At 40.8% G+C, this 21,979-nt stretch overlaps 1 protein-coding gene across 1 annotated transcript; it reads left to right on the top strand.

Moving 5' to 3' along the window:
- Positions 1-779: 779 nt before the first annotated feature.
- On the top strand, positions 780-21,589 carry itih5 (inter-alpha-trypsin inhibitor heavy chain 5). The gene is made up of 15 exons (XM_080050930.1): positions 780-1,081; positions 1,170-1,214; positions 2,012-2,175; positions 2,985-3,086; positions 5,556-5,824; positions 6,621-6,790; positions 7,802-7,918; positions 12,270-12,441; positions 12,638-12,790; positions 13,491-13,647; positions 16,126-16,811; positions 17,165-17,218; positions 19,020-19,136; positions 19,677-20,054; positions 20,755-21,589. The coding sequence occupies exons 1-15, from the start codon at positions 962-964 to the stop codon at positions 20,994-20,996; spliced, it is 2,946 nt and encodes a 981-aa protein (XP_079907056.1). The 5' UTR covers positions 780-961; the 3' UTR covers positions 20,997-21,589.
- Positions 21,590-21,979: the final 390 nt, after the last annotated feature.

The raw sequence follows: 21,979 nt of genomic DNA on the forward strand, positions 1-21,979 counted from the left end.
AGCAAATAAAGAATATAACTCCCTGGCACTGACAGAGTGTGGAAATTATTTAGTGATATTTTGTTTGTCCAACTAAATAAAATTGATCAAAATATTTACAAGTATTTAAGTTTCTTTAGCTTCTTAATGTCATCTAGTTTGAAATAACATCGTTTTTAAGTTAACTTTATGGGGAGACTTTCTGTGATTAATTAATAAACAGAGGTCAGATTTCAGGGCAGCTGTTTGGAAGGTCATGGCAGTGTTGTGCTGCCTTCAAGTGCCGCTTGTAAACTCCAGCTTCATAGGTAGTTCATTTCAAATGCTGCCATATGTTTATCACTTTGTTTGAACAACCTACAAATTATGAACATGATTTATTTATTTTTTTAAAGCTGAGGTCGGCTTACTTTACTTGTGAACATTTTTATAAGAAAATTAAGCAAAAAGTCATAAAAATACCTCATAATCAAATTAGATATAGTCGCCTGCTGTCTGTTGTCATATTTCTTTTCGAGAGGGTTTGTAGCAGCCATAATGTAATAACTTCTAACAACATAATATTTTTTCAGTTTGTAATTTAAGAAAAGTGGATAATGTAGTATTTTGTCATAACGTAAGGCTAATACAATTTCTGAACCAAAAACGTAATGGAAAAAGTATTACGTTATTGACAGTTTGGCCTATTACATTATTGGCTGCTACAGGGTTTAACTCATTTGCAGTTCAATTGCACGAATTCTGACCCTCCCTGAAGGCAGCAGCAGCCCCAAATTGCCGCTCACTCACACACTGAAGACACTGCATCATCCCTCTCCTCCGGTGGGTGGGCCGGGCGTTTAGTTTCTCACTCCCCGCACTTTGTCACTCCACTGTCGGTCACTCTCATCTCGACACTCGGAGACGCTGCCTGGATATAATGCACCATTTTACTTGAATGATTTTTTTTCTTTTACTTGGATAAGGACACACGTGCAAGAAGATGTTGTTTTTGTTTACGGCACTCTTATGTTTCAGCGTTTCAAACGTCCTGGGACAACTTGAGGAATCCCAGTTTGGAGATGACATTGATTCTGAATTGGCAGAGTTGGATTTAGGCATTGTAAGACCAATATAAAGATTTTAAAAGATGTCGTAAATTCTTGTGGATTTTGAATTTCGTTATTTGACAAATTTGTTTGTGCACACAGGCGCCACGAAGAGTTACACGGCAGGTGAAGAATATAATAGCGAAGGTAAAGTCACAATAAGAAGCTAGTTTGATATTTGTCTATTTATGTCCATTAAATGTGAATGCTAAGGATGTGAGGACGTTTCAAATGCAATTGTCTTTTAAATATATAATGTTAACGGAAAGCAAAGAAGTATATGGAAACTTTTTTTTTTCTCTCCAATATATTTATTGTCGTTTTAACGTGTTTTATATACAACACCCACAAACAGACACCTGCACAGTAGGCTACATGCAAACTTTAACTTTTTAGCCTTGTGTCTTTGGCATGAAAATTTGGCACATTTGACACATATTTATACCTTTTATTCCTTCAATACTTGTCCCTAGCATTAAGAAAAAACATGTAAATAAACAAAACAAGTAGTCTACATTCTCAATAGTGGGCTAGAATGCATGACCTAGTTGAAGTCATCTGGAAGCATATTTTGTCATCCTAAAAAGCTCGTGCGCTTTGGGCGTGACGCGCCGGAGATCAGCCAAGCGCGCGCAGATGTGCCAGAGTGTTTGTAATGCGCTGGATCTGAGCTCATGGGAAACACTCACACTGCATCTGCTTTAGTTTGGTTGTTGTTATGTTATGATGGTTGGAATTCAGGTTTATCTGGGAAGCGATATCTTGGCATGTCAAAAAATATATTTAATTTTAAATTTTGACGCTCAGCATAAAGCGTAAAATGTTGCCAAATTGGCGTTTGTACACTGTTGTCAAGGCTGTATTAACTAGATGTTTGTGTTTTTAGGCTAAAACTAAGACGTGGGACATTCAGGTATCGGTATTTTAACCAATTCCTTTTGCAGGAGACCAAACCTCACATCCAGGAGCTGAGTATAAAGACGACCATCATCTCCCGCTATGCGTTCACCGCCGTTTACTGCGCGATGCTCAACCGCCACTCCGCTGCCACAGAGGGCGTCTTCCAGTTCCAGGTCCCAGCCAACGCATATATCTCCAACTTCACCATGTAAGAGTCACGCAAAGTCACCTGATAGTTCATCTCAAATTATTATTATGATCAAGGTTAAGTTATAGGGTAAAAGTTTGGTATTTAAGCTTATGAAAAAGGTCTTGATAAAAAGGCTTATTTTGGGATTAAAAAGTTTTATAAGAAAGTGATTGTAAAATGTTCTCAACCTACTGGAAAGCATGTTAACTTTCAACACACCAAAGCAAGGATTTCCCTGGTCATCCAAGACACAGTACTCTATACTAGTGGTTCCCTTTCCCAACCTTTTTGGCACGTGTGACCACTTGAAATGAAGCAACATCAGCTTGAGACTCCTATTTGGCAACCACAACTAACCCCAACCCTTTTTAAAAGATTTTTCAAAGAATATGATTTTAAAGCAACAAAAATTTCATAAGAAAACGAGGGGGGAAAAATCTGTATTTTTAACAGAAATCTGTTTGGACGGCACATTTAAACCTTATAACTGTAATAATCTTTCTGAATAAGCGTCAACGTTACCTTAACATACAACTTCTGAACTAAAACACCAAATAATAACATAGGTGTTTTCCTAGAAATACGTCAACCGATTTCTGAGGTTTTCAGAGTAATTCATGAAAGAAACCGGAATTTAGTGGCTGGAACTAGTTAATTAATCAATACACTCTTTCATATACAGGTGGTCAGTTTCCCATATATAGGTTTTCTTGTCCACATAGTCTGTCTATTGTGTGAGAGTAGAAACCCCGTTGGGACTTGTCAATAGGTGGTCCTGCTGAATATGAGTAGTGGTCTAAGCCCTGACCTCTGACCCCCTGACCCAGGATCATCGGTGGGCGCGTCTACCAGAGCGAGGTCAGGCCCAAGACCAAGAGGGTCAAACCAGCCCATGGAAAACTAAAGGACAAAGAGGCAGGTGATGCAAGGTAAGAGGAAACCTGTGTGTGTGTGTGTGTGTGTGTGTGTGTGTGTGTGTGTGTGTGTGTGTGTGTGTGTGTGTGTGTGTGTGTGTGTGTGTGTGTGCGTGTGCGTGTGCGTGTGTGTGTGTGAATGTACAGGCATCTTTGTGAGGACCAATGTAAGCTTTGAACCATCCGAGTGAGCACATTTTTGGAAGGTGAGGACATTTTGCCTGATCCTCACTTCTTCAAAGGACTGTTTGAGGGTTAACACTAGGTTTTAAGGTTCAGGTATGAATTAGGTTTATGTTAGGGTTGGTCTAATGGTTGGGGTTAGGCATTTAGTTTTGATGGTTAAGGTTAGTGTGTGTGTGTGTGTGTGTGTGTGTGTGTGTGTGTGTGTGTGTGTGTGTGTGTGTGTGTGTGTGTGTGTGTGTGTGTGTGTGTGTGTGTGTGTGGCCACTCCTATGGCGTCTCCTAATTACACAGCAGCCCTCGTAACCTCTCATGTTCCTATTTTGCAAACACATATTGATAATATCTCCACGAAAACCTCTTCAACCGCAACTGGGCAGCCACAAGGAATGTGTGTGTGTGTGTGTGTGTGTGTGTGTGTGTGTGTGTGTGTGTGTGTGTGTGTGTGTGTGTGTGTACTTGTACAGGTGTCTTTAGCTTTTTACCATCGGAGTGAGGACATTTTTGTAAAGAGGGAATATTTAGTCTGGTTCTCACTTTGGGACAGGACTTTACTTTAAAGGAGCTGTTTGAGGGTTAACACTAGGTTTAAAGGTTCAGGTATGAATTAGGTTTAGGTTAGGGTTAGTGTAAGGGTTGGGGTTAGGCATTTAGTTTTGATGGTTAGGAATATGGTAAGGGGCTAGGGAATGCATGATGTTAATGAGTGTCCTCGCAAGTATAGCCGAACAAACGTGTGTGTGTGTGTGTGTGTGTGTGTGTGTGTGTGTGTGTGTGTGTGTGTGTGTGTGCGTCTGAAAATAAGATAATCTCTCCAGAGGCGAGGAATTCTCACATAAATCTGCGACACATCGGAAGAAGTGACATCACGTCTCCAGATGTCGTGTGAAAAGTCATATTTCATTAAAAGAGATTTAGTGATTCACTGAGTGTGTGTGTGTGTGTGTGTGTGTGTGTGTGTGTGTGTGTGTGTGTGTGTGTGTGTGTGTGTGTGTGTGTGTGTGTGTGTGTGTGTGTGTGTGTGTGTGTGTGTGTGTGTGTGTGTGTGTGTGTGAGGGACAGGGCAGAGGAGTGAGGAAAAGGATTGTAGTGGAAGACGTGAAATTTGACTTCAGGCGATGCTTCCATGTTCATGATTTCACCGCTTGGACTGTTTAGAGCAACTTTAGCTCACCGCTCCACCTCTTTCCTAATTGCTCCTTTTCTTTTTCCCTCAATTATATTTACCATTCATTTTATGTTCAGATGAGTAAATTTAAAGGTCTTAAAATGGTTCATGTTGTTTCAACATTATTAATATGGGTCCCTGGTCAGCGCCTCCAGATGGTTCAGAGTGCAGCTGCACGCTTGCTCTCAGGAGCATCTCGATATGAACACATCACTCCTGTCCTGGCATCTCTTCATTGGCTGCCTGTTGTTTTTAGAATAGATTTTAAAATCCTCTTGTTTGTTTTTAAATGTCTAAATGGTCTAGCGCCAACTTATCTGTCGGAGATGATCTCTCTGCACAGTCCTGTCAGAGCACTGAGGTCCTCTGACCAATGTATTCTAGACTGTCCCAGGTCCAAGCTGAAGAGCAGGGGAGACAGAGCCTTCGCTGTAGCTGGACCCAAGTTGTGGAATTCTCTTCCTTTATACATCAGATCTGCCACTTCTTTGGAAAATTTTAAATGTCTGCTGAAGACACATTTCTTTGCACTGGCCTTCGGAACCAGCTGAGCTGAGTATTTTCTTATGTGTTTTCTTTTGGTTTCTTATTTGTAATAAATGTGGATTATTTTCTTATTATCTAACCTGTACAGCACTTTGGGGCAGTACCCGCTGTTTGTAAATGTGCTTTATAAATAAATTTGACTTGACTTGACTTGACTGGTGTGTCTAGACTAGAGACTCCCAAAGTATGAGAAAAAAACAAACCTTTCTCTTTATCTCCACCTCCACCTTACTGAAAAAGTCAGATTTTTCGCAATTTTTTTCCCCCTTATGATGCCATAAAGACACTACACGATAAAAAACAGTTTCTAGTAGACAATTACAAATTTGAACCTGAAAATAAGCTTAATACGTGACCTTTAAAATTACCTTTTCCATGGGCGTTCCGGTGGCGTAGTGGATAGAGCGCGTACCACATTGGCTCAGGCCTCGTTGCAGTGGTTATGGGTTCGAATCCGACCCGTGGACCTTTCTTCTCTCTCTCTGTCTCCCCATTTCAACTCTGTACTATCAAATAAAGCTTGAAAATGCCAAAAAAATACTTTAAAAAAAATAATAATTTAAAAAAATTACCCTTTCTTCCCCCAGTTCTGAACCAGAAGTGGAAGTATTCAAAATGGCGGTGAACATCCCGGGCCGTAACCGAGCGGTGTTTCTGCTGAGCTACGAGGAGCTGCTGCAGCGTCGGTTGGGCCGTTATGAGCACGTGACCAGCCTGAGGCCGCTACAGCTGGTCAGTCGACTCAGTCTGGACGTCACTATAGTCGACCACTCGCCCATCACAGACCTCAAGGTTCTGCCGCTACGCAACGGACGCATTAGCACGGCAACGGGGTCTAATTCAGCAAAGACATCAGGTTAATATACACATGATTAACTTACAAGATAATTTATTTTCTTTTTAGTTTTTTTTCTTATTCTTCTTTAATGATTGCAAAGACAACTGGTTAAGAGAGGAATTATTATTTAATTTGATAATTTTATTTAATTTTTTTTAGACTATCTTTATTCTTCTTCTTTAATTATGTTCCCCTCCAATGGAACTGTTATTTGTTCAAATGCTACACTTTTAAAGGGACACTGCAGGTGAATAGGGCAAACGTTTTAATTTCATCATGAAACTTTGTATTGCCAGTTCTTCGCAAATTTGGCAATATGTACAGTAACGAATTGTGCAAACATTTGCATCTCGTAAAAAAATAAATAAAATCTAGATGTTGGATAAACCCAGAGAGAGTTCAAACTTTTTTACAACATCATCAGGTCTAAGGTCCCATTCTTTATACAGCATATGTTAATATTTGATCTTCCCTCCCGGATGCAATTATCAGTAAGCCTAAAGAATTAATTCCATTTTTCTCACATCTTATCCAAATGTTGTTTTAGCCACATGCATAGGCAAACAAATATGGTTCTACATGGAATAACTAATCGTGCCACCCACTTCATAACTCTATAAATAAAGATTTGTTTAGGCCTATATTGTCGAAATTTAATTTGTTTCAGCCTAGCTCAAAAAAAGTACACATAGATCCCCTTACGAGCCGCTCTTTCAAACGCCCTTTTAGGTCACGGTCACTTTACCTACGTACTGCATAGCTTTCATCTCGAGCCAATTAAAACACACACCTACTTCCTGTCTTTGTGTTTCAGCCAAACCTGCGCTTCCCATCACCACGACAATCAAAAAGGAAAACAACGTGTGTAAGATCACCTTCGGCCCCAACATCGTGCAACAGGCCAAGATCACGACCAACGGCCTCCTGGGAGACTTCGTGATCCGCTACGACGTGCAGAGAGAAATGGGCATCGGAGACATACAGGTGACAACACACAGACAGACAGACAGACAGACAAGCAAGCAGGCAGGCAGGCAGGCAGGCAGGCAGGCAGGCAGGCAGGCAGGCAGGCAGGCAGGCAGGCAGGCAGGCAGGCAGGCAGACAGACAGACAGACAGACAGACAGACAGACAGACAGACAGACAGACAGACAGACAGACAGACAGACAGACAGACAGACAGACAGACAGACAGACAGACAGACAGACACACACACACACACACACACACACACACACACACACACACACACACACACACACACACACACACGTTTGTACGGCTACGGGGATAGGTTTACTAAGAGATTGTGAAAGTGCATAACAATAGCTTTCATATGAATTTCCCATAAACAGACAGACAGACAGACAGACAGACAGACAGTCAGACAGACACTCATTGACAATGCATTCCCCTAGCCCCTTACCCTAACCATCAAGAAAGGACCAAGCAAAATGTACTTTCTTTCCAAAGATGTCCTCACTCTGATGGTTAAAAGATTGTATTGGTCCTCACAAAGATACCTGTATAAGTTCAAACACACACACACACACACACACACACACACACACACACACACATCCACCTGTTAGTAATTTATTTATCTGGTTTCCTGCCATGACAGTCACTGCGCTGCCAAACTCTTGTGTCTGTCTTCAGAATCAAACCGTACTAACAGTAACACACACACAGAGCTACTGCAACCCATCTCACTGCCTGTTGCATGTCTACATATTTCAATAGTGTTGTCTGTTTATCAGCTTGTTGTGTATTTGATGTATTTGGATTGTTTATTGTGTACGTATTGTTGTTTTTGCTTCGCATTTGTTTGACTCGACTTGCAAATGAGGGTAATTTTTTTTTTTAACCTTTATTTATACAGGTAAATCCCATTGAGACCGGAGGCTCTTTTTGATCTCTTGAGTATAAATAAAGGTTGAATGAAATGAATTAAATGTCTGTAAACCCATATTTTTCTCTCTCTCCCTTTCCCAGGTTTTAAACGGTCATTTCGTTCACTACTTTGCCCCCAAGGATCTGCCCGCTGTGCCCAAGAACGTTGTGTTTGTGATAGACACCAGCGCCTCCATGCTGGGGATCAAGATCAGACAGGTAACAATGCAACATCACGCTGGATATCTTTTTTTTTTTTAAAGATATTTTTTGGGCATTTTTATGCTTTATTGACAGTGCAGAGAGACAGAGGTGAAATGGGGCAGAGAGGGGAGTGACATGCAGAAAACGACCGCGGGTGGGAATCGAACCCGGGTCTGCTGCTGGGCCCGGCCCGGGAGGGGGACGCCTTACCAACCATTTTGCCTGTAGTTAGTTACATAGCTGACCATGCTAAACCACAGGTGTGTTCATTTAAAGGTCACATATTATGCTAAATGCACTTTTTAAATGTGTTCTAACATATCCATGGGTCCACGGTGTGCCTAGAGACTGCCAAAATATTTTAAAAAATAACACTCTCCTTTTCTCACAATCCCCCTTTCTGAAACCACCACCCCTCCCCCACCCAATATACTCCAGTCAGAATTTTCCCCTTTTCTGACCTCACAAACTGGAAAGCCAGAAGCTTCCACTGTGCAGCCCACACCCCTATTTCTTATTGGTCCACGGCCCTGACAGACAGAGGGCGAGGCGTATCTGGCTTCGCTTCCGGACAGGGGGCGGGGGCAGCGCAAAGATTGTATATTTACGAGGGGAGCTGCAGCTCTTTTTAAAAAATAGGCCATTGTGAGATTAGCTGAACTTCAGCATAGTAGAATAAATTATCTGAAAGTTTTTTTCAGCAAACAATTAAAGAAAAACGTATTAGTGACCACTAAGACCATATAATATGGTGTATAATAGTACCGAAAAGTGTATAATATGGGAGCTTTAAATCTTAATCAGTCCTTTCCTGTTTATATATTCCCACTGAGCAGTTTTTTGCTAAGGCTCAAACTCTACCCAACTCCAAATCTTAGGGAGACTTTTATGTGCTGCGATAATAATTTGGGATTTAAGGCAAATGAGTTTGTAATATTTTCACACTAAAGTATTTCCTATTGCAGCTAAAATTCCCACCTTGGACCAGATCTACCAAGTCTGTCTTACTTTTCTCGATTACTTCAAATCTGATGAATTGTCTTGCTTCACATGCAAAGCAATTTACCATGTTTTTTTTTAAAGTAGAAATTCTAAGAGTGACAGTATTGGTAAAGTGACACCCCTCCTCCTACACACACCCACCCTGGAATATCAATATCAGACCGTTTCCTTCCAATGGCAATAGAACGATAATCCCTGCGGCCAAACTGTACAGCTGCAAAGAGAAACTGAAAAACAGATTTTGAGTGATAGAAAAAAATCGTGAAATCACACACAGAACAAGGCTTGGCTGTGTTGGACTGTGAGGGAAGGCAATATAAAATATGATATGGATAAAATAAACTTTAAAATAGTAAATTAATTGAATTATAACAATGATATTCCTAATGTGGGAACTGCTATTATTTATTATCTATTTATGTATTAAAGGTGCTCCGAGGAACTTTTAGTTTGTGTTAATTCTTGCACCCCCTTTGGACAAAAGCGGTAGTGTATTTACTACGCCTGCTGTAGTTCCTGGGTGAGCGTATACCCACGACAAAGGCATTAAGAAGAACTATATAAAAAATAGCATTATTTACACTGATGCTCTCGTTTTGCTGTTACATGTAATTTATGATCATCAGAGGAAAACTTAGACTGTTTCAGAAATATTTAAAAGTTCCTCGTAGCACCTTTAAGAAAGGATAGTGCTTGGACATTGGACCATGAAAATCAACAGTGATTATTTTGGCAATAATCTATTAGTTTTTTCAAGCTGATCTCTACAGCTGCTGCTAGTGAGTTGTGCAGAAACTGAAAAACAGATTTTGAGTGAAAGAAACACACACACATACATACACACACACACACCCAGACACACACCCAGACACACACACACACACACACACACACACACACACACACAGCACAAGGCTAGGCTGTGAGGGAGTAAGGTCAGTGTCTATGGGGTAATGGAACGTTTTATACACTCCCACACACACACATCAGAACTGAACAACAAGAGTTTTTGATGTGACTTCACAATAGAGGGTTTGAGTGTGAGGTCATTCTGTGGTTGTGACCTTTCGCTGTATACAGAACGTACACACATCCGTAAAGCCCCTCAGCGATTAATCATATATCTCACCCACTCGCCTATATAGTACAGCGGATACGCTCACATAATAGGGCTGCAGAGATGTGGACAGATTTTGAGAACAGAAAAGTGGGAAGAAGTTTTTTGGGTTTACGTAGTTTTGCTTGTTTATTTCTTTACATAGACAAAAAGTAAAAATCGAGGCAGTTATGCTGAGCAATTAAAGGTGGAGTCAGCGATTCTGGAGAATGCTTGTTTTCAAAATCGCTTTTTGTCAAAAATAAAACCTGTCTGTACTGTTTTGCGCTGAAAAAAATATTAATATCTGTGGTTAATACACAGCCTAGGCTCTGTAAACCTGTATGTAAACAAAGGGGGCTCACTGTAGCTAGGAACATACCTGTTACCAGAACCTAGGTGTAGTCATACTGGATTTAAACGCTTTAACGTTTAAATCCAGTATCAAGAGCCCCCTTGGTTTTCACTGATTTTGACAAAAAGTTATTTTGACAAGAAGCGTTCTCCAGAATCACTGACTCCACCTTTAAGGGTCTGTTTGTGTGTTAATCTATTCAAGGGTTGTTGTTTTTTTAGATAATTTTTTGGCATGTTCAAGCTTCATTAGACAGTACAGAGTTGAAATGGGGAGACAGAGAGAGAGAGGGAGGGGGGATGACCTGCAGTAAAGGTCCACGGGTCGGATTTGAACCCGCGACCACTGCAACGAAGGCCAGAGGCAATATGGTACACGCTATATCCACTACACCACCGGAGCGCCCCAAGGGTTGTTTTTTTTAGCTCCTAAATAAGTTAAATGCTAGACCAGCTTTTAACATTGCAGGTAATTAACCAATTAACCAAAGCTAACAAACTCAAAAACCCTCCTTTAGGTTAGGATTTATTGAGGGTTAAGTGTTCAGATTACTTGACCTTTTAAACCACTTACACCACCCTCCGGGGCTGTGTAGTGTGTGTGTGTGTGTGTGTGTGTGTGTGTGTGTGTGTGTGTGTGTGTGTGTGTGAGAAAACACCACAGCTGGTCAAATGGTTCTACGTTTGATTGATGGTATGTGGGTTTTGCTTCTAACCACCGTAGCGTTCACATTGTAATTCAATAAGACACATACACACACACACACACACACACACACACACACACACACACACACACACACACACACACACACACACACACACACACACACACACACACACACACACACACACACACACACACACACACACACACACCATGAACACATTGCATATGTTGTAAGAAATTCAACGTATAGTTTGACTGATATAATGCCAAATCCCATTGAGATTACCCGTAATAAATAACATAAAATCATCTTATATAGGGGGAGTCATCTTAGGCCAGTAATCGATTAAACTTGCACCTGTCCAGAGGAAGTTTACTACTAAAAAATTGTATGTTGAGCAGCCAAGGATTGTTCAGACAGTAAATCAAAGTTTAAAGCAAAGAACATTATCTTTTCATGGTTCTGACGAGCTGAATGGGGGCTGAAATGTCCTGCATTTTAAATTTAATGACTACGGGGAATTTTTAATGTGGATGAGACGCTCTAATTATTCCTCTGTTGATCGTAAATTACCCGTAACAGCAAACAAGACCATCAGTGAAAACAACACTATTTTCTTATAGTTATCATTAATGCCTTTGCTCCATTTTACCATTATTAATCTTACATAGTCACATATAAATACATTACCTCATCTCGATGCATCCTCTTTCACCCACTTTCTAAACAAATGTACGCACCGCCGGCCCCCGCTAGCTAAGATCTTTAGGACAGCAGGCGATGATGTAGTAAAAACACTACTGCTTCTGTCCAAAGGGGGCGCTAGAATCAACATACTGGAAGTCCCTCCTAGTCCTGTACACACAAAGACACAAACAAAATACATCTTGGTTCATGTCTAGAATTTTTCGAAATGTTTTTGAGAGTAATGTCTCTCTCAAAAACAAATTTTTTTCCTAGACTTAAACAGATTTATAATAATATAATAATTATTAATTTCACTCTCTCTTTCCCAGACTAAATTTTAGTCGCTAGAATCAACAAAAACTAAAAGTTCCTCGTAGCCACTCTAAATAAAAAAAAAAAGATCTCTCTTCACACCAAGACAAACAGAAACACGTCTGGATTGTCATGTAGACTGTTTTGAACTAATATCTCTCTCACATACACTTTCTTTTCTAGACTAAAGATTTTTAATAATATAATAATAATAATGATAGATATTTCTCTCTTTGTTTCCCAGACTAAAGATGCTCTGTTCACCATCCTGAAGGACCTGCGACCGGGCGACCATTTTAACTTCATCAGCTTCTCCAATAAGATCAAAGTGTGGCAGCCGAGTCGCCTCGTACCGGTGACTCCTAACAACATCAGAGACGCAAAGAAGTTTATCTACCAGCTCTCCACCACCGGGGGTAAGATGTGATTCGGCTATCCTCCTTACTGCTTCTCATCTTTATTGTTACTATATTTTAATGGATAAACTTGATACTATCTGTCGGGTTTTGCACATTGCACATTTCAATTTAGCTCATCTACTTTTTACTTTCTATTCAGAACTGGCAGAACCTATTCACTGTATTTACATAACATAACATCTCCTCTCTTTAGGCACTAATATTGACGGTGCGATCCAGACAGGCTCCAATCTGCTGCGTGAATATCTCTCCGGCCCGGACGCCCGACCCAACAGTGTGTCTCTCATCATCTTCCTGACAGACGGACGTCCCACCGTGGGAGAGTCACAGCCCGTGGTCATCCTAGGTATTAGTCAAGTGGAAATGTCTTGAACCCAGAAATGTTGATTCCTACAAACTTTTATGATTAAAATGTCATCTATAGACTTATATATAAAACTGGTATTTATAAATGCTTTATTTTTGAATATTTTTTTTCTACAGAACACTAACACACAACCCGAAAAAGTGAGCACACAAACAAAAGACAAAACAAAATATTTAAACCAACATGGCGTACTCTACTTTAAAGGTTTCTAAGGACATTGTTTAAATTAAAGGTTAATGTTAAGCAAAAAATCAAAAGTCAAAAAGGTGTCATGAAGGTCACTTCAGCGCTTCTATATGGTTGAGGAAAGGCTTGATGTCTAATGTTGGCTAATATACATAATCTTGAATCTTGATGTATTTCCTTTGTTTTTACTATTTCTTAAATTTCCAATGTCTAATCTTGATGTATTCCATGCCCACTGTAAAGCCCTTTGAATGGCCTTGTGTCTGAATTGTGCTATAGAAATAACATTAACTTGCCTTGCCTAAGTACACTATAATACCCCCTGTACACACACCGTAGCATAACACACACCCCCCACTTTTCACAGACCCTGTATTTGTGTCTAAACCATTCATACCATTGATCACATTACTTTGCATTTTCTTTCCATAGGTAACTAATTATTATATTAAAGAATTGTGCTATATTAATCACATTGCCTTGTCATGCCAAGGTAACACGCGCTCAGCTGTGCAGGAGAAGTTCTGTATCTTTACTATCGGGATGGGGAATGACGTGGACTATCGGCTGCTGGAGAGAATGGCTTTGGAAAACTGTGGCATGATGAGACGAATCGCCGAGGACGCTGATGCTAGCGCTATGCTCAAAGGGTGAGTGTGTGTCCGCTCAATGTGTTTATATGTTGTTTGCAATGTTTAATTGATCATATAGGCCATCTTATCCTCCTAAAAAAATGTATGATAACTTTAATTAATTATTTGACAAAAATAGGTAAGGCATGGCAGAGTTATTTTGGTACCTCTAAATAACCTCTCCCAACTTTTGACAGTAGAAATGCAAATAATTGGGTGCCGAGAAGCTGCTAATACAAGTTAAACAACGCGGTCAAGAGACACATTGCACTTGTGAGAAAAGAGAGTGAATGCTGTGGCTACGTCAATCTTGTTTGTATGTTGTTTGGAATATTTATTATAATGTCATCTGCCACCTTATCTTCCTTAATTTGGTATGTGATTATTACACGTTCAAGCTCTGTGTACTATTTATTTTATTTTTTAACCTTCATTCAACCAGGCAGGTCATGCATTTAACGCGAGTGTGGTACTTACTTACTTTACTTATGCCTCTTCTTCCCCCATGGGAAATAAGGCCGATACAATGTGTCTCCATTTGTTTCTGTCTTTGGCAACATGTTGTGCCTTGCCCCAGGTAAGGTTCATTTCAGCCAGCTCAGCTGTAATCGTTCTCCTCCAAGTGGTTTTTGGCCTTCCACGCGTTCTCTTTCCTGTTGGTGTCCATCTCAAGGCAACCTTGGGGATACGCTGACTGTCCATTCTTAGAACATGTCCAAGCCATTTCAGACGTCGACGTTTGATGTCGTCCACCACGCTGTTTCCTCCGGTTTGTCTATATAGGTCTTGGTTGGAGATTTTCACTGAGTGTGGTAGCTGTTGGTAAATCAATCCAGTCTACACATTGTTTGGAGTGTTACATTTATCAAACAGGGCCATCTTATCCTTCCCAAAAGAAATACTGAGATCATTGCGAGTTTGAACTTTTTATTCCAACTTTGTGAGTTTTCCAAAACTTTATATTTTAGTGGCATAGCTCAAAATATTATTAACCTTTTCCACATTTGCTGCTTACTTTAACGTTTTGTGCATTAACCTTTGCAGAAATAAATTGTTAACCGATCAGGATTTTCCCATAAAACACTAAACTAAAGTGAACAGTGGGAGTTAAGAGCATGAAATAAAAAGACAAAAAAAATCATTATTTATAACAGAATATATGGAGTTATTTTGTCAAACTTCCCCCTTCATGTGTGTATAATCCGCCATTTATTAGGTCATTAATTCGCCTTAATCCCTTATCCTCTACCCGTCCCTCCATCTCTCATCGCGCTACGGAGGAACGGAGACCGCAAATGTGACGGTGCTGACAACAGTCCTTAATCAACTTCAACATGTGACAGCCACCTTTGCACACGTCTCCCTGTCTCTCTCTCTCCCGCACTCGGACACACAATGTGTTTGTTCAGTTGAGCAAGAATGTATGTGTGTGTGTGTGTGTGTGTGTGTGTGTGTGTGTGTGTGTGTGTGTGTGTGTGTGTGTGTGTGTGTGTGTGTGTGTGTGTGCGTGCGTGCGTGTGTATTTACGTGGGGGTTAACAGACAGACTTCGCAGATAATAGCCACCTCGTCTGGCTTGAACAAACACGCTGGTTAAGAGGTTTAACTATCGGTATGACAACTAGGACAGGACTGAGGACCTACAACCACACACACACACACACACACACACACACACACACACACACACACACACACTTTGATGACTGTGTGCACAAAGTCTGAAGTGGGGTGGCCTTGGCTTTGAGAGGTTAGAAAAGCAGGTTTATGGACGGAAGGTGGCTTTGGTTGAATAAACAAGACATTTGACAAAACCACAATTTTTTTTCTGCCTCAAGAACTAGCGATGATTTGCGCTTTAGCCCAAAGGCAGAAAGGCTGAACATGGGACCGGGGATCAACAGAAGAAGAATAGAAGGAGACAAAGGGACAGAATAATCCAGGATGTCCGGTTTTAAGGCAAATTGACAGTTTAATCCTATTAGGACAATTTTAAAACCTCCGACATCCGCCAACTTGATGAAGTTGATGTGTGTTTAACAGGATGAATTAGCATGATGCTACAGGCGCGCGGACACTGTCTTCAACAGAAGAAACCCAGCATTTGTCTTCTGCTCAAACACTTTTGACTACGTGTATGTTTTCCTGAAAAGAGTCTTCTTGTGATTGTCTGAATACAATTTGTTTTGTCTCCTAAAGGCCAAAGCGGAAGTAGTGTGAGCTTAACTGAATGACAAACCTGCATTAGTTTTAAATAATTTGTATTGATGCCAATTGTCAGTCTAAAGAAAATGTACAAAGTACCTTGATTACCATGACTAAAGTTGAGACTTTGACACTCCCAACTTTTTTTTCATGTATCTTTTGTTTTGTACTGATGTTGTTTTTAAATGTGCTATAGAAATAATTTTGACATTGAATTTGACTTTGACCTTTCAAGTCCTTTAACTGTTACTTATCATTACCCACAATCCTTTTCTCTTTGTTCCCTTCTAAGATTCTACGATGAGATAGGAACTCCACTGCTCTCCGACATTAGAATCAACTACACCGAAGATTCCGTCAACTACGTCACCCAGCATCTCTTCACCAACTACTTCAACGGCTCCGAGATCGTCATCGCCGGAAAACTGACCAATCAGAGCGCGGAATCTCTCCACGTCCAGGTCACCGCTAGCAACAACGACAAGAGCATCGTCCTGGAAACCGACGTTCCGCTAAAACGCAGACAGTTAGAAACCGAAAAACACGTCAAAGCTGCGTCCGTGGCAACGGTTGCCGGCTCTAAGACTCCCGGGTTGATGGGCGCTCATGGATTAGGAGTTGCTTTGGGGTCGATGACAGAGGATTTCGTGGAGCGTCTATGGGGTTTCCTGAGCGTAAAAGAAGGGCTTCGATCGAGGCTGAAAAGTCAAACCAGCAAAGAGAGGGAAGACCACACCAAACAGGCTACGAATCTATCCATGACATATAACTTCCTCACTCCGCTCACCAATATAATAGTGGAAAAGCCTGAGGTGCTAGCCGATGGTACTATGGCCCCTGCTCCGACCATCTCTCCGCTTCCTACTGATGAGAAAGTCCCAGATGCTAACACGCTGCCCGCTGATACAGAGGATGAGAAACCAGAGGGATCCAACGGGAAGCAAGGCAGCCAGACGTCATCACTAAGCAACCAGATAGGTGAGGTTTTGGGTGTCATCCCTATGTTACCACAGCCCGTTGTCCCGCAATCAAATGTTCCTGAAATTGGCGATTAGGTTTAGGAATCACAGCTGGGTGGTTAGGGTTAGGTTAGGGTAGACTAGGAGTGAGACCGACACAAACAGACACACAATTCTCTATTATATAGTTAGAAATGTGGGACATATTTGGCTTGAAACAACTTTTCTCTCTCCCTTCAGACACCCTGTTTTGCACTAATAACTGAGCCACAGACTGGTTAATGTTTCTCATATGGGAGATGTTTAGAGGAAGCATTAAACAATGGTGGCCCTCACTGACTGACTGGAACACATAAATTCTCTTCCTTTCAGGTCAAACTAAAAGTGGACCGGCCAAGAAACCCATCACCATCTCAAAAACATCAGGTGACGAAACATTCTCTTTCTCTCCATTTTACAAATGCTGGGTGACTCAATTAGCTTTTACAAAACTCTTATTGATTTTTCTTTTATATAATATTACAAAACTTTGTTAAAATAACAGCTTTTTTAAGGGTCTAGACCGTACATTTTTTTTTTTCATGTTTACTGAGCGGTCTAGACTCTGTATCGTTTGACAGGACTGTGCGGGTGTGGCTGTATCAAACTGTCTCCATGTCAACAGTCGCTGATTTTCATAGAACTGTCATGACTTGACCGAGTCCAGAGCATATACCCAGCCTCGTCAACGCAAACAGAATTTGATGAAAGTGGATCAAACTTAAATGACAATATCTTTAATTTGGATTGACTAATATGCCTTACACTCTTTTCAGATGCTTTACTTTAATGCAACTAACTGCCCAAATGACATAGTTAGAAGTATTTTGTGGACTTGGGTTTAAAGGGGCTTTAAAGGCGCAGTAACACGTTGTTGAAAGTCGTGAGAAGGGGAACGTACAGTAAAGTAAGTAAGTAAGTCTCTGAGTAAACAAACCTGTAATTTGGAAGTTGATCACACGGACAGCCATGTCTCTGAACACGCAGGGTCTAATTGAAATACCAACGCAAGACCTACGTGGTACTTTAAACATGCAAGTGCGCGTTGAAAGTCTCACACAGGAACACACACACACACACACACACACACACACACACACACACACACACACACACACACACACACACACACACACACACACACACACACACACACACACACACACACACACACACACACACACACACACACACACACACACACACACACCAACAAAAACAAACATTTGTACGGCCATAGTTGTAAGGACCCTCATTGACATAACTCCCTAGCCCCTTACCCTAACCATCACAACTAAATGCCTTCACCCAACCCTTACACTAACCCTAACCTAAACCTTATTATACCTTAAAACCTAGTGTTAACCCTCAAACAGCTCCTTTAAAGGCCTGTCCCAAAGTGAGAACCGGCCAAAATGTCCCCACTTTCTCAAAAAATTGTCAGGGTCTTTAAGGTCTAAAACTCAAATGTGTTCTCACAAAAATAGTTGTACATGTACACACACACACACACACTGTAGGCAAAGAGGGACAGACCGTGTTTAGAAGAAGATGAAGTGGATGTTTGTCCATGTGTTACAGTAAAGAGAGGGAGCTCATCAGAGGCAGTTAGTGAGGGGCTAATGGCCCTGTCATTACTGCTGCTCTATCATCTCTCCACTCATCTCATCACCACGCTATTCATCTGAGCTGGTTCTCACAGGTCTGAGGAGACCAGACTACTAATACATCACTGAACGCAATGTACACACAGACACATTAAAGACAGCTACTAATCAGTTAGAGGCCCTACAGCAATGTCAGAAGTTGTAGCTCAAGTTCAAGAATGTTTAGTTTAATTTAGTTAGAGACAGATAGAGAGAGAGAGAGAGAGACAAACAGAGAGAGAGAGAGAGAGAGAGAGAGAGAGAGCTAAAATACCCACCCATCTCTTAACTAACTGGGGTTTCTCAAGCATTGGTTTGCAAACAGCTTTTTTTTTATGCTGTAGCATGTTCTTGGGATTTTCTGTTAATTTCAAAGTACTGTATTGTTCTGTAGCCTGATTATTTCAAAATGGGTCCTTTTATTTTAAACAATCCACACTCGGGTCTAACTTGTTAGTTGTTATATTCGTGATTCTTGCAGATATGTCTTTCAAAGTGATCTTATTTCTGTCTCTCTCTCTTATTCTTCAACCCTTCCTCAGCGGACGGCGACCCTCACTTTGTGGTGGAGTTTCCTCTCAGTAAACTCACCGTGTGTTTCAACATCAACGGAGAACCTGGACACATCCTGGGCCTCGTCTCTGACCACAAGCACTCTGGTAAGAAGGATTACTTTTGGTGCTATTTATGCTGTTAGAAAAATCCTATTTCATGTGAATTTTGTAGTATTATGCAATGTCGATGTGAAATTAGTTTTTAATAACTTTAAAGATTTTGAGTTTTGATTAAAGATTTGGAGGGGGTGTGGGGGGGGGGGGGGGGGCTCGTGGTGTAGTGGTTAGACCCCCCAATATAGGCCCAGTCCACAGAAGCAGCAGACCACGGGTTAGAATCGGGCCCGTGGTCATTCTCTGCATGTCATTCCCCATCTCTGCCCTATTTCACCTCTGTCTGTTTAAACTATTCTATAAAAAAAAGAAAAGCATAAAAATGCCCCAAAAATAATATTTGTTTAATTTCAGATACATTTTGAACATATATGAATATATCTGTTATTATTTATAACCATATGTCCATAGCATACCAATATCAAGAGTTTACCACAACAATTTAAAAAAACAAAACATAAAAAACCTTGGTAAACAATTAATTTCACTACATTGAAAACCTATCAACTTAATTAACTTGATGTTTTCCAGGTGTGACGGTTAACGGTAAGCTGATCGGCGCCCCTGCTCCGCCCGGCAGTCACAAGCAGCAGCGAACCTACTTCAGCAGCATCACGATCGTGGTGGATAAACCCACACGCGGCTACATCGAGGTTACCCCCAAAAAGGTCATCCTGGACGGGCGTGACCGGATGGTGCTCCCCTGCCACACCACGGTAGCTGTGGAGAGCGGTGGCTTGTCCGTTTCTATCGTGGGGAATTTCAACGTTACTGTGACGATCGGAGGGAATATCAGTTTTGTGATCCTGCTGCATCACTATAAGAACCCAGCGCCCTACCAGAGAGATCACTTAGGGTTCTACATAGGACGCAGCAAGGGGCTGTCACACCACTGCCACGGGTTATTGGGTAGGTGCTCATGTTTCAGTATACAGCTCCGGAAAAAATTAAGAGACCATTCTAAATATTCAGTGTCTCTCTTTTTTACTATTTAGAGGCATATGTTTGAGTAGAATAAACATATTGGTTTTATAATATAAACTACTGAGAACATTTCTACCAAATTCAAATAAATGTTTTGAAGATTGAAGACATTTTTTTTTTTAAATTTTCCGGAGCTGTATTTATTTTATTATACTATATACAGGTCTTAAAAAGGCAGTTGTTGTGGCATTTTGTTGAGAATAAAATGTATCGTAAATCAGACAATAGACAAGTTATGAACAAATTATTCAGTAATAAACTTCAGAATAATGCTTAGAACGATTATGAAAAGCTTGATGTTAGTGTTTGAGTAGTAACAGAGTATTGAAAAAACTAATGTTGAGATAGTGGCCGTTAAAGATGGTTGTATCGGACAAATATAGAGACACAAACAGACAAGGTTTAGTAAAATGAACACATACATGTACATTTTGGACCTTTTACTAGTATGAAGGATGACATGTTATGGAAGCAAAACACAAAAAAAAAATCTCAAAACTGACCAGTGCTTGAAAATACTATATTTTTGCCTTAACAACAATAACACAATATCAAAGAGTAGCTGGCTTCAAACACTCGCTTTGAGACTAATATAACCCTAAAATCTTTTCCCTTCTCCTTCCAGGCCAGTTCCTGTATGAGGAAGTGGGTCTGGCGGAGCTGCCCTCGCCCGTCCTGAAGGTAAAGGACCGCACTGTGCCCGTCGTTCACAAACAACGGAAAATCTACAGCGGAACTCAGAGCGTGGAATGTTGGTTCGCTCGCAACAACGCAAACAAGCTAATAGACGGAGTGTACGAGGACTACTTGATGTCGCACATGTTTGATACAGGCGACTGGCCGCACGGGAACAACAAAGCAGTGTGAAGTTACTGTAGTTTTAAAGCAGGTTTTTTTTACATTAAAGCTATAGTGCGTAACTTTTTTCCATATAAAATGAATGACGGTTATGTTGGAGTCGTTGCAAAATTAGTTGACACAAAGTTGATTAAGCCTATCAGCTCCACAAAACTCTCTCTGTATTTAAGAAATGGTGTCGCCCCTCCCAACACTGGTGCAGAAGCTCAAGAAAAATCCCAAGAAGAGCCCAAGAAATGTTTCAGTTGTTGATTCTACCGCTAAGGAAAAACCTGGACGTACAGCAGAAGGTATAAAATCCATGTGCGATCAATGAAGGCTTTACCTTACCTGTAGATGCACCGACAGTGTTGTTGTCATAATTCGGAATTCCTATTGGGGGAGCGACAGAAGTTACGCACTATATCTTTAACACATTTTTACTCTATGTCCATCCATAATCACATCCATAACAGTCACCAAATGCCACACAATCACCATTCAGTTCTCTTATGGTCTATTTTGAATATATTTTTTTACTATTTCTAATGAAAATTAAATGTGTTTTTTATTATATTATGTGTATTTGTATCATCATGTTGTAATGTAAATAAAACATTTTAACCCACATTTTTGAGATCCTTTTCTGAGCAAAACACAACCATACGCTACAATATGGGAGTGCATTCTTGTGTTTTTCTCACTTGCCAAATATGTACGTTCTATGACATCTGGAGACCAACCCCGGTAACTAACGCCTTGGCCCAGCGCCGATGACTAGACTCACACACACCACACACACACACACACACACACACACACACACACACACACACACACACACACACACACACACACACACACACACACACACACACACACACACACACACACACACACACACACACACACACACACACACACACACACACACACACACACACACACACACACACACGGCTCCCTGTCATCAGCGGAGGGTCACAGGGCTGCTGGCCACGCCCACACAGGTG

Source organism: Ammodytes marinus (genome assembly GCF_949987685.1).
Source record: "Ammodytes marinus genome assembly, chromosome: 22".
Classification (NCBI taxonomy): Eukaryota; Metazoa; Chordata; class Actinopteri; order Uranoscopiformes; family Ammodytidae; genus Ammodytes; species Ammodytes marinus.

Coding starts and splice junctions, on each gene's coding strand:
- itih5 (XM_080050930.1), top strand. CDS start 962: ATGTTGTTTTTGTTTACGGCACTCTTATGTTTCAGCGTTTCAAACGTC. Junction 2,176..2,984: donor TATATCTCCAACTTCACCAT/GTAAGAGTCACG, acceptor CCCCTGACCCAG/GATCATCGGTGGGCGCGTCT. Junction 20,055..20,754: donor CCACTGCCACGGGTTATTGG/GTAGGTGCTCAT, acceptor TTCTCCTTCCAG/GCCAGTTCCTGTATGAGGAA.